The sequence below is a fragment of the Tupaia chinensis genome, unplaced genomic scaffold (assembly GCF_000334495.1).
Source record: "Tupaia chinensis unplaced genomic scaffold, TupChi_1.0 Scaffold000612_1, whole genome shotgun sequence".
Classification (NCBI taxonomy): domain Eukaryota; kingdom Metazoa; phylum Chordata; class Mammalia; order Scandentia; family Tupaiidae; genus Tupaia; species Tupaia belangeri.
Genome location: NW_006160131.1, coordinates 1630847 through 1642344, shown reverse-complemented (window position 1 = coordinate 1642344; position 11498 = coordinate 1630847). Strand labels below are relative to the sequence as shown.

Here is an 11498-nt window from a genome sequence, read left to right as displayed (position 1 = left end):
GTTTAACCCCCGGTAACCTAATATTTTGCTGTTGGTGATCCAGGGGTGAATAAGGAGCCAGTCTTCCCATTTTAAATTTAATTTCTCACAGTCGGGTTAAGGAAGTCAGATGTGTGGTACTGAGAACAGTGAACTCTTTTTTCTTTCTTTCTTTTTTTTTTTTTTTTTTTTTTTTAATTTTTTTTATGTTTTTGCTATAGGGCACATGTGCTTGCTGGAGATACTGAAAAAGAGAGAGAAAAAGTGAGAAACCATGCCCTGCAGGGATGGCCGCGCTGCAGTCCCTTCATTCTCCTCTCAGGATTTTGAGCATGCACACGTGCCCTTTTTGATTTTCAAGCCTCTGGATCTGGGACTCAAACTGTGGTCCATCATGTGGGAGCCCCATGCTTTAACCACTCTGCCACCTGCTGGCTCTAACAGTGAACTCAAAAAATTTCTTAGAGTTCCTTTTTCTTACCTTGGGGTTACACTCACTCTTTGGATTTTGAATCCTAGGAAGGCACTCCGCTTAACCTTGTAGCAGTCAGAATTCAGTCCATCGTCACACCTTTTGGCGGAGTGCTTGTTTTTAAAAACAGTATACTTAGACTAAGAACTTCTATGCCGTCATTTTGGGGTATCTCTAAAGTAGAGGAACACAGGTTCCTAGAGCAACTACGTGGTTCAAGAAAGAGTCATGTGCCCAGTGTTTCCACAGCTTGCTTTGGGCTCACCTCAGTGTTTGGAACCCTAATGTCAGTCATGGGGCTTAAGAACCCCTGACCATGGACATGAAAGGGTTTCAGGTTAGCCCTGTGAGATGTGTCTCAGAGATACCTCACAAGCTGTGGGCTGGTCAGTAATTAACGACAGACCCTGTTGCAGAAGAGCATACTGCTTCTTGGCAGGCTGAGGCCACTGGAAGGCCCAGGGTCAGCTCTCAGCCCACCCACAAAGCTGAGAGTGATGGTTCCACCTGTACTCTCAGCTACTCAGGAGGCTGAGGAGGAGGACTGCAACAGAGCAAGACCCCATTTGAAAAGTAACTATTAATAACAGTAGTGATAATATTATTAGTAGTTAACATTGTTACTAAGATTAGGAGCTGGGGCCAGCAGGTGGTGTGGTGGTTAGGGCATTGGACACTCCCACGTGGCCATCAGCAGTTCGAGCCCCAGACCTGGTGGCTTGCTTTCTCACTTTCCCTTTCTCTCTGTGTCTCTCTTTGGTTAAACTAAAATAGATGAATCAATAAATAAAATTAAATAAATAATTCTTTAAAAAAAAGATTAGGAGCTATGTGGGGACTTATTGTTCATAGAGTTAGCATCTCTGTACAGATGTTCAAGGCATAACTGTGGCTGTTGCTCTTGGGGGGTTGATATACTCTATTTTTATGTATAAATCTCAAAAGAAAAGAGTGAATATCATTTGGGGAGTTGAATTTGCAGTTTAATATGACAACTAATTTAGCTACAGAAAATGTATTAAGGCAAATTGAAAATGCACATTATGTGAAAAAAGAAAAATAACAGTATTAAGTAAAACGAGATCAAAGGCAGTGGTGTAAAAAAGATGACGAGGTGGCTTGGGAAAGTGAGCTGTGTTTTAGAGGGAGAAATCATGTGAAAGAATGCAAAAGAATGTAAAAATCTGAAGTAGCTATTTCGTAAAGTATTACAGGTTGAAAGAATGATCTCTAACTTTATTTTTGGAATTTCAGGGGCTGCTTGGATGGGGTTATTACTTGATAATGCTTCCATTCCGGTTTACCTATTACACAATACTCGATATATTTAGGTATGTATATACCTTTGTACTTTTGCTTTAGTAGCAGAAGGGTAGATTTGGGAGCTGAAACTTAGACCAGAATATGGTTTAAACTGTACCAATTTTGACATGCCAGTTTGTCATCAGATTGCATATTCTTTCTGAACTGTGTTTTAATGTAGTATAAAAAAATTTTAGATTGTTCAAGCATAGCAGCATTGTTAAGAAGCAGAATTGTTTTAAGTTAGCTTGCCTATCGTTTGCAGGAATCTCCCTACATTGATTGGTCTCCCCTCCCCCCATGTTTGTCACCTGTACATTCCCTGGTTAATCTCCATGCCTTTTCCTTTCTAACCATTACCTCATAGTGCCACACTCCTGAGAACTTTACCCTGAGCCACTTCTCCTCCATCTGACTACTGTAATCCCAACAGATTCTCTTGCCCTGAGATTGTGCTCTGCCGTCGGTTTCTCCCACCGTAGTTCTACCTCTCTAGACATCTACATTTCACTGGGCCCCAGCAGCTCCTGGGCTGCTCACACTGCGACTCTCATACATACACCCACTGGCTTCGCACCTTCACCTTTCTCACTTCCTTCACACATCTTTTTAAAAGTTCACCGTTGGAAGCAGCAGGGCCCGAGGCTAGAAAATGTTGAGTGGGGCCTGTTTCCTGGCACATCAGATTGGGGCATCCAGAGCCTCACTAACCCGTGTGGGGAGCTGCAGTGTGACTCAGGCAGGCCGAGCAGGAGCGGGATCTGGGCCTTCAGTGCCGGGCTGCCTTGACTTCCCTCCAAATATGGGACAGCCTTTGACCTGCTCCAGGGGGCAGAGACAGAGGGGAGGGCCCCGCAACTGCAGAGGTACCAAGACCAGATAATACCTTTTGTCTTAGCCTCTTGTTGTTTTATAAAACTGGCTATTCAGTGGCTTTCTTGCTTTGACAAAGTTTTTCATGGTCACCAAGTAATTGCCCGGTACTCTTGCCATCCCTGTTTTATTCAGGGATGGCCAAGTGATCAACTTCAAAATCCTAATGAAGAGAGAACCAGCAGTTAGTGTAATGGCTATGTCGCTGGACTCCCACGTAGTCGACCGCGGTTCGCATCCTGGACCCGGTGGCTTAAAACTCACACTGGGCGTGTGTGTGTGCGTGCCCAAGATCCCAAGAGGAGAATGGAGGAGAAGGGATTGCAGTGTGACCATCCCCCCTGGGGGTGATTTCTCGCTTTCTGTCTCTATGTCTCTCTCTGTCTGTCCGGGAAGCACACGCGCCCTATAGTGAAAAAAAAAAAAAATTGTAATGAAGAGAATTGACATCTTTCTAACCAGTTGTCCTAAATTGTGTGGGTTGTGGGAATATATCGTAATGACAAAAAAATTAAAGTCTTTTTAAAAGAGATGATCCTAGAATACTTAGTAGAGAACAGTCAAAATACCAATCTTCTGAAGGCTCTCTAGTCACTTTTCCACATAACGCAACTTCTTTTTGGTTTAGTTTTTGCTAAAAGGTATATACACTTGCCAGAGAGAGAGGAAGAGGGAAAATGAGAAATCATCCCCGTAACGGGACCAGCAGTTAGCATAATGGCTATGTCGATGGACTCCCATGTAGTCGATCGCGGTTTGCTTCCTGGACCCGGTGGCTTAAATTCAGGCCAGGCGCGTGTGCGTACGTGCCCAAGATCCCGAGGGGAGGATGGAGGGGAGGGGAAGGGATGGTGGCGTGGCCATTCCCCTTGGGGGTGATTTCTCACTTTCTGTCTCTCTGTCTGTCTCTGGCTGGCTGGCGAGCACACACACCCTATAGCAAAAACCGCTCAAAAAAAAAAAAAGAAATCACCCCCCTCAGGGAGGATAGCCATGCTTCAATCCCTTCTCCACTCTCCTCTTAGCATTTTGAGCATACATGCACACGCACCCAGCATGATTTTTCAGACTAGCAGGTCTGGGACTTGAACCCTGGTGGGCCATGTGGGATCTAGCACCCCAACCACCCACCACTGGCTGGCCCCCACATATGCAACTTCTTACATTTTGCATCTTTAATTTATTCTGCAATGTTGGTGTCAACAAATTTGATTTGGTTACTCAGAATACCAAGTAGAATTGTACATACCTGGGGATGTGTCAAGGGAATAGAAACTGGCTTAGGATCTGGTAAGGAGTGTCATAGGTTAGTCACCTTTTCTGTGCTGAAAAATTTTCAAGTAAATGAATATTGTTTGCTTTCCTCTGGGAAAATATGCATGGCATGTGTTACTAATTTTAACACAGCTGTATCGGTAAGCAGTGTGTTTGATGTTAAGGAGCACATTGGCCTCTACCTGCTGCCCTCTGTGGAGACCCAGAGGGTAGGTAAATGATCTCTGCAGATAGGAGACGATGGGCTCCTCAGGAAGACCGCGGTGCCGTCAGGGAACAGGCGCCTCCCTAGCTCCACAGCAGCTGCCCGTGCTCCACATCTGCCAGTGTCCTCTGAATCAGCTTTATAACTTCCTCCATGGCTGCCATCAGCTCATAAATCAGCAAGCAAAATGTACTTGTTCCTCGAAGAGCAAGTAGACCAGGACTGCAAATTCAGGTTTTACGTTTTTGTCCATAATTTGAATAGCTTAGAAGTATGAAGTAGATATTCAACTCTCAGGACAGCAACAGAAAGGGGGAAAGGCAAGTAGAACATCCAGAAAGAGACCCCACCTAGACCCCATTCTAGAGCAGTCTCCCAGCGGGGCTTCCTGTGAGGTGGAGTGTTCAGTCTGGAAGGCAGGAACTGCCTGTGACTGCCGGGCTGCGGAATGCAGCTGGTGTGGTGAGAAACGGGATTTTAGTTGTAGTCAATAAATCTAAACACAAACTAGCCACATGCAGCTGGTGACACTTGTATTGGACAGCACTGTTCTGCTCTGGAGAGTTGGGGCAGCATGTCCCATCATCTTTCTGGATACTGTGTCTCCCTTCTCCAGCCCTTTTAGCCCTAAGTTTCCTGCAGAGAACACGCCGTGTTTATTAGGCCAGTGGTGGAACTGATACTTTAGTGGTTTGTGGTCTGCACAGGCAGTGGAACGACACTTGCTGCTTTGTAGCATTTGAGGCCTGCTCGTTGTCAGTTTGGTGGTCCACTCACAGGCCGTCCCCACCCTTTCCTGCCATGCCGCTGGCTCAGAATTAGGACTCTGCGCACGCTGGCCCACCCCGTGTGCACAACAGTAAGCTGGATTCATGTGATATTTATTCCTTCCTCCCCAGGTTTGCTCTTCGCTTTATACGGCCTGACCCTCGCAGCCGGGTCACTGACCCCGTTGGGGACATTGTTTCATTTATGCACTCTTTTGAAGAGAAATATGGGAGGGCACACCCTGTCTTCTACCAGGGAACGTACAGCCAGGTCAGTGCCACACACCACATAGATGCCAACTGACTGGTAGATCCTGTCCTCAGAGGAAAGCGTAGCCCAGCACTGATTGCGTCATTTTTTCCCTCCGAACCTGACAGCTTGTCATTGCTTACAGGAAAAAACAAGCAAGATAAAGCAAAGCAAAAGCTTTTTAGCTGGGCTGTCCTTGATCCAATCCCATCCTTTTTTTGAGGTCTTTTCTGCATAACTTGTTGGACTACACCCTAGGTTCCCACTACACCGTTCCCTGAACACGCTGCACGCCCACCCCGCACCTGTGCTTTGCTGGCCCCACCTGGAATGCCTGCCTCACCTTTAGCTTGTTGGGCTCTTTCCCCTCCTTCAGCCAGCTCACGTCATTCCCTCCTTCAGCCATTCCTGATTGTAGTGTCCTGTCCTGCCTGCCTAGCAACCTCAAATAGGAGTCTTTCCTTTTGTTTGTCCATAGCTTGTTTTAGTTTATAACAGTTTCACATTCTTCCTTATACAGTATTATCTATCATTATTTATGTTCATGTCGTAACTTTTACCAGATTGTAAGCCCCTTGAAGGCAAAGCCTAAATCTTCTTTGATCCTTCACAGAATTGAAGAGGGGCATAGACCCTAGACTGATGGTGGCATATCTCATTCAACATAGCCACATAGACCTTTGACTGTCTCCTCTTAGAGGACAGAAAATGAGAGTTCTGTGAGTGTAGATGTATCTTTAGTTAGTGAGAGAAAATTAGAGAACTAACACTGTGAGCATAGGCAAAGGGTGGTTCTGCCTGACAGCTTCCAGGGTGACTGAGTCTGTCTGGAAAGAGCAAAAGTGCTATCCCCTCGCTTCATGCTTCAATTTTCCCACCTCTGCTTCTGTTCACAGTCTCCTTGCCGATCGCCCTCCCCTCACTCAGCACACGTTAAGCACCCTATGTGCCAGGCACTGTGCTTACTGCTAGAGACGCAGAGAGGAGTTCGATGCCCTCTCAGACCTCTGCCATATCCTGGGGATCGGCCACTGTTGGCCGCTCGGGAGCTTGAACGTGCGAAAGCATGCACAGGTGTCTTGGACACTAGCCTTGTCTTTGAAGACGTTTTAAACCGTTCTATAGAATGCCTTTGAGCGCCACAGTCCCTCGTTCCTGCCTAGTCTGTGGCCTGGGGTCAAGCTGGTCTTCACAGTGGTTTTATGGACAAGGCGGTTGCAGCTGTGAAGCGGCAGGATTCTCACCCTCCTTTCCACGCGGCCAGAGTCTCCTGTTTTAAACTTCCTTTAGGCGTGGAGCAGCTACGTCTTCCATGATTTGTTGGGACCTGTAATTGTCAGCCTGTGTACTCTCGTGTGCCTGATAGAGCGTAAAGCCTAACAACACTAAAACCTTTTTATCAACGCTTATTAGCATGGGCTTTCTAGAGGGAGAAAAATGGCAGGGGTATGAACATGAAGGCAGGCGCCCGGGAATTTTTTTTGTTTGTTGCTCACTTTTTCCCTTTATTTCTCTGTTTCTAAATACATAGCTATGTCTTTTAGGGCCCTTGGTCTAATTAGAAGCTTGAGGCACAGACTTCATAATGATCAGCGATCTTCGTTTCTCACAGGCACTGAATGACGCCAAGCGGGAACTTCGCTTTCTTTTGGTTTATCTTCACGGGGATGATCACCAAGACTCTGACGAGTTCTGTCGGTGAGTGGGTCGGCATCTTCCCTGTCTTTCCTGACAGTTTATAGTCAGCACATTGTCCTCATGTTCTTTTCATCCTTTTCTGCAGCAACACCCTCTGTGCACCCGAAGTTATTTCTCTAATAAACACTAGGATGCTCTTCTGGGCGTGCTCTACAAATAGACCTGAAGGATACAGAGGTATGTTGTGTTCTTCTGCTGCATCTAGATTGAAGCGCGCTGGACGGTGTGGAAAGACACACCTGCCATTCATGACATGACTGGGCTGCGGCAGACACACCCCAGGGCTGTTGCTGTGTGATCCCGTGGCGTTCTCTTCAGCAGTCCCGAGAACTGGGAGCTACATTAACAGCACTTAGGGTTTAGGAGCAGGCTTAGAGACACCAGTCAGTCGTCACGGAACAATGTCCAGTCTGTCAGATGCTTGGACTCATCCAGTAACCATTGCAGAGCCTATTTTAGCGCAGTCCTGGCTGGGATCTTGCCTTTAATCTTTTAGTTTTTTGGCATAGGGCATGTGATCTTGCCAGAGAGAGAGGGAAAGTGAGAAATTATCCCCAGGAGAGGCTGGCCACACCGCAGTCCTTTCTCTTTCATTCTCTTATGATTTGTGACACACACAGACATGGACCTGGTGTGTTTTTCAAGCCACTGGGTCTGGGACTTGAACCAGGTAGTTGACCACATGGGATCCAGTGGCTTAATCTCTTCATCAGTATTTAACAGAGTTTCCTGCCCAGTATTTTTGTTGTCTGAATACCTCATGTACTAATAACGGATTCAGAAAGTTTGGATCTTTTCTAACCGTAACTCTCAGCTAGAGATTAGAAATAAGTACTTTTAAAAGGCACTACAAGATATGGAGGAATCCCATGAAGAAAAATACCGTCATAGTGAAGCTGCTTCTGCCCAGTAACCTTTGATGTCTGCAAGCACCGTGCCAGATCTTGAGGACCAAAGATGCAGCCCGTGTTCCGAAATCAGAGTCCTGATCCCTTTTTTGGGGTGGAAGGACTTTTTTCTACTGTAGGGCCCATGTACTCACTGGGGACAGAGAGAGAGAAATAGCGAAAAATCATCTCCTGGGGGATGGCCACACCATGTCACTTCTCCATTCTCGGGAGTTTGGGCATGTATGCACACGTGCCCAGTGTTAGTTTTAAGCTGCCGGGTCTGAGACTTGAACCGCAGTGAACTACATGGAAGTCTAGAGACACAACCATTACACCATCTGCTGGTTCCAGAGTCATGATTCGTAATAGTTTTTAAATATCTGGTAGTTCCTGTAATGGGCTTTTTGCCATTCTGATATGGCTAGGGAGTGGGGTGGATGTGAACAGGAGACTAAGGATATTTTTATCCTTTACCATAAGAAAACAAAACTCTGTGATGGTCGAAACTTGATTAATTGAAGACCATTTCTTCCAAACTTGTTTGGAACAGAAATGTTAGCCTTTTTTAAGGTGGATGAAAAACATGGAAAAGGGGATAAGGCAGAGGTTAGGCAAGAAGAAAAGACAGAGGAGGATGGTGGTAAAGCTCATGACAAGAGCGTCAGGCAGAGACCTCAACCTGTCCCTGTGGGCTCGACTCTTCACACGAGGAGAGACGGTACTCAGCTGTGGCGAGGGTCATCGTAGCTCTTTTTCCTGCCATCAACTAGATATTATGCTTGGACTCTGCAGCCTTCCCCAGCATCCTCTCAACCACACTTCCACCAGAAAAACCTTCTTATTCTAATCAAGCACCTAGGGATAGGGACACAACTATGTAACCACATGGAAAGAAACTTCAGAGGAAACGCAGAGCAAATCACACCTGTCTTGTTTCTGGACGCGGGTTGATGCGGTTCTCTCTCGCTCTTTGTGGAAAGTCCAAGTGTTGAACCGTTTCATTCCAAGTCCTGTCCTTGATCTATGGGGTCTTTCTGTTAGTCTCACAGGCTTTACGAGAGAACACTTACCCATTCCTGGCCATGATTATGCTGAAGGATCGCAGGATGACTGTGGTGGGACGGCTTGAAGGCCTCATTCAACCTGATGACCTCATTAATCAACTGACATTTATCATGGATGCAAACCAGACTTACCTGGTGTCAGAGCGCCTGGAAAGGTACGTGGGAGTTCCTTTCTGGAATGAGGACACCCACTGTAATTGTGACGGGCTGACCCAGGGCTCCACAAATCCTGACTTTTCCCTGTCTGAGGTACCTTTCAGAGTCTTGCCCATTTAGTGTCAAAGTGTTTATGTCGTATTAGTTCATCTGTTCTTAGAGAAAGGATTCACAGCATAGACAGGGCCGGGACAGACAGTGCAGTGGTAAAGCATGACGCTCTCTGAGGCCGACCCATGTGGAAAGGTTCCTGGTTCACACCCAGAGACCTCCTCGAGTTGACTAGGGTACAGGTGTTCCTGTGCTCTGGGGCTAGCTGGAGGTAGGTTGTGGCAGCCAGACCTCGTGGGGTACTGTCTCTGTCTCTCCACCCATGGAAGAAATAGATAAAATCACATTAAGTAGATAAAGGCAGGGCTCCATGTTCAAGTTTGTGTATTGTTCATTTAGAATAACTGAGCGCAATAGAACTTAAATGTGGAATGGTTATAGCTTCTCCCCCTGTTGTATAATTTACACACAGAAATTACAGAAAAGCATAGATCAGCAAAAGAAGAAACCAAATATTACTTAAAATCCTATCACTACTTTTTTTTTTTTAAGAGAGATTTTTGCTATTGGGTACATGAGCTTGCTGGAGAGACAAAGAGAAAAATCTGCCCCCAGAGGAGATGGTTATGCCACAGTCCCTAATCCTCCATTCTCCCTTTGGGATTTTGGGCATGCACGCACACCATGCCTGGCGTGAATTTTAAGCAGCCAGGTCTGGGACTTGAACTGCAGTCGACTACATTGGAGTCCAGTGACATAGCTATTATGCCATCTGCTGGCACCCCATCACTACTTCTAACATTACATTATATTTCCTTTTAATTTTATAGACACATACATTCCTATATACATGTATATATACTTTTTTTGAAAAATTGGAGTAATACTATTTTTCAAAAGACTTCTTACATATCAGATTATATATTATTATTATTTTTATTTTTATTTGACCAGAGAGATAGAGAAAGGAAAAGTGAGAAAGCAAGCTGCTAGGTCCAAAACTTGAACTGCTGTCTGCCATGTGAGAATCCAGTGTCTTAACCACCATGCCACCTGCTAACACCAGAGTAATACTATTGTTTATGCAATAATATATCACAGCATTTCTCCTTATCGTTAAACATTATTTTTTAAATTATTTATTATTATTATTTTAATTTGCTGTAGGGCACATGTGCCTACCAGAGAGAGATGGAGAGAGAGAGGCAGTAAGTGAGAAAATAAGCTGCCAGATGTCTGGAATTTGAACAGTGGTCATCCAAGTGGGAGTCCAGCACCTTAACCACCACGCCACCTGCTGGCTCCTATTTTAGATTTTAAACAAAGTGCAAAATAGTGTTTTATTTATTCAGTTGTTTTAATTAACTAAACATTTTTCTTGCTAAAAGAAAACAAATCTTCGGGACCAGCAGTTGGCGTAATGGCTATGTCGCTGGACTCCCATGTAGTCGACCATGGTTTGACTCCCAGACCTGGTGGCTTAAACTCACATTGGGCGTGTGTGCGTGCGTGCCCAAGATCCCAAGAGGAGAATGAAGGAGAAGGGATTGCGGTGTGGCCATCCCCCCGGGGGTGATTTCTCGCTTTCTGTCTGTCTCTCTTTCTAGTGAGCGCACACGCTCTATAGCAAAAAAAAAAAACACACACACAAAACAGATCTTCATAAGAGAGGAAATAGGAAATATACCAGTGTTAGTATGTCGTCTTCGATTAGTGGAGCTATATAGAATGATACGTTTTTACATTTGTCTTCTATGATGTGCATGAACATGTAGCTTTTGATCTTATAAAGGCATATGTATAAAGGTAAGTATAAAGATGCAGTGAGCAAAAGGCGTTTACTTTTAAAACATGGAGTTAACGGGCCGGCAGGAGATGGCAGGGTAGTTAAGGTGCTGGACTCCCATGTGGCCTATGGTGGTTCAAGTCCTGTACCCGGCGGCTTGCTTTCTCACTTTCCCTCTCTCTCTCTGGTGAGCACATGTGCCCTGTAGCAAATTAAAAAATAATGATAATGATAAATAATATTAAATATTTCTTTTAAAAAATACAAAGTTAATGGTCACTTCTTAACAATGATAGTCTGTTACTTTTGTTTTAATTGGAAAAATTGGGGGGCTGGCAGGTAGTGCATCCTATGGCAAAAAAATCTTTTTAAAAAAAGTTACAAGGGGCAGGACCACCTATCATTTCTTTTTCTGCCAAATTAAACTGAGAAGAGAGATGGTTTATTCAGGTCCTGCCATGGTCTGCTTTGGGAACCCCTGTGGAAATATCAGTCAAGGTCTTTGTGCCAAGGTTACCCACAGCCACCACCCCACCCTATTTCTTTCAATGTAAGAAAACAGAGCTTTGTGAGATTCCTGATTTTTGTCTACACGTTTGATGTGTCCACAGGGAAGAAAGAAACCAGACCCAGGTGCTGAGACAGCAGCAGGACGAGGCCTACTTGGCCTCTCTCAGAGCCGACCAGGAAAAAGAAAGGAGGAAACGGGAAGAGAGGGAGCGGAAGGGGC

At 45.3% G+C, this 11498-nt stretch overlaps 1 protein-coding gene across 1 annotated transcript in view; it reads left to right on the top strand.

The window, feature by feature from the left end:
* Positions 1–11498, top strand: part of FAF2 (Fas associated factor family member 2) — a gene marked incomplete in the record, with an annotated part of 50243 nt that overhangs the window by 30407 nt on the left and 8338 nt on the right. The window contains 5 exon segments of the mRNA XM_027775934.1: positions 1706–1782; positions 5006–5144; positions 6736–6821; positions 6907–6998; positions 8753–8930. Of these exon segments, the coding sequence (XP_027631735.1) occupies positions 1706–1782; positions 5006–5144; positions 6736–6821; positions 6907–6998; positions 8753–8930 (572 nt within the window).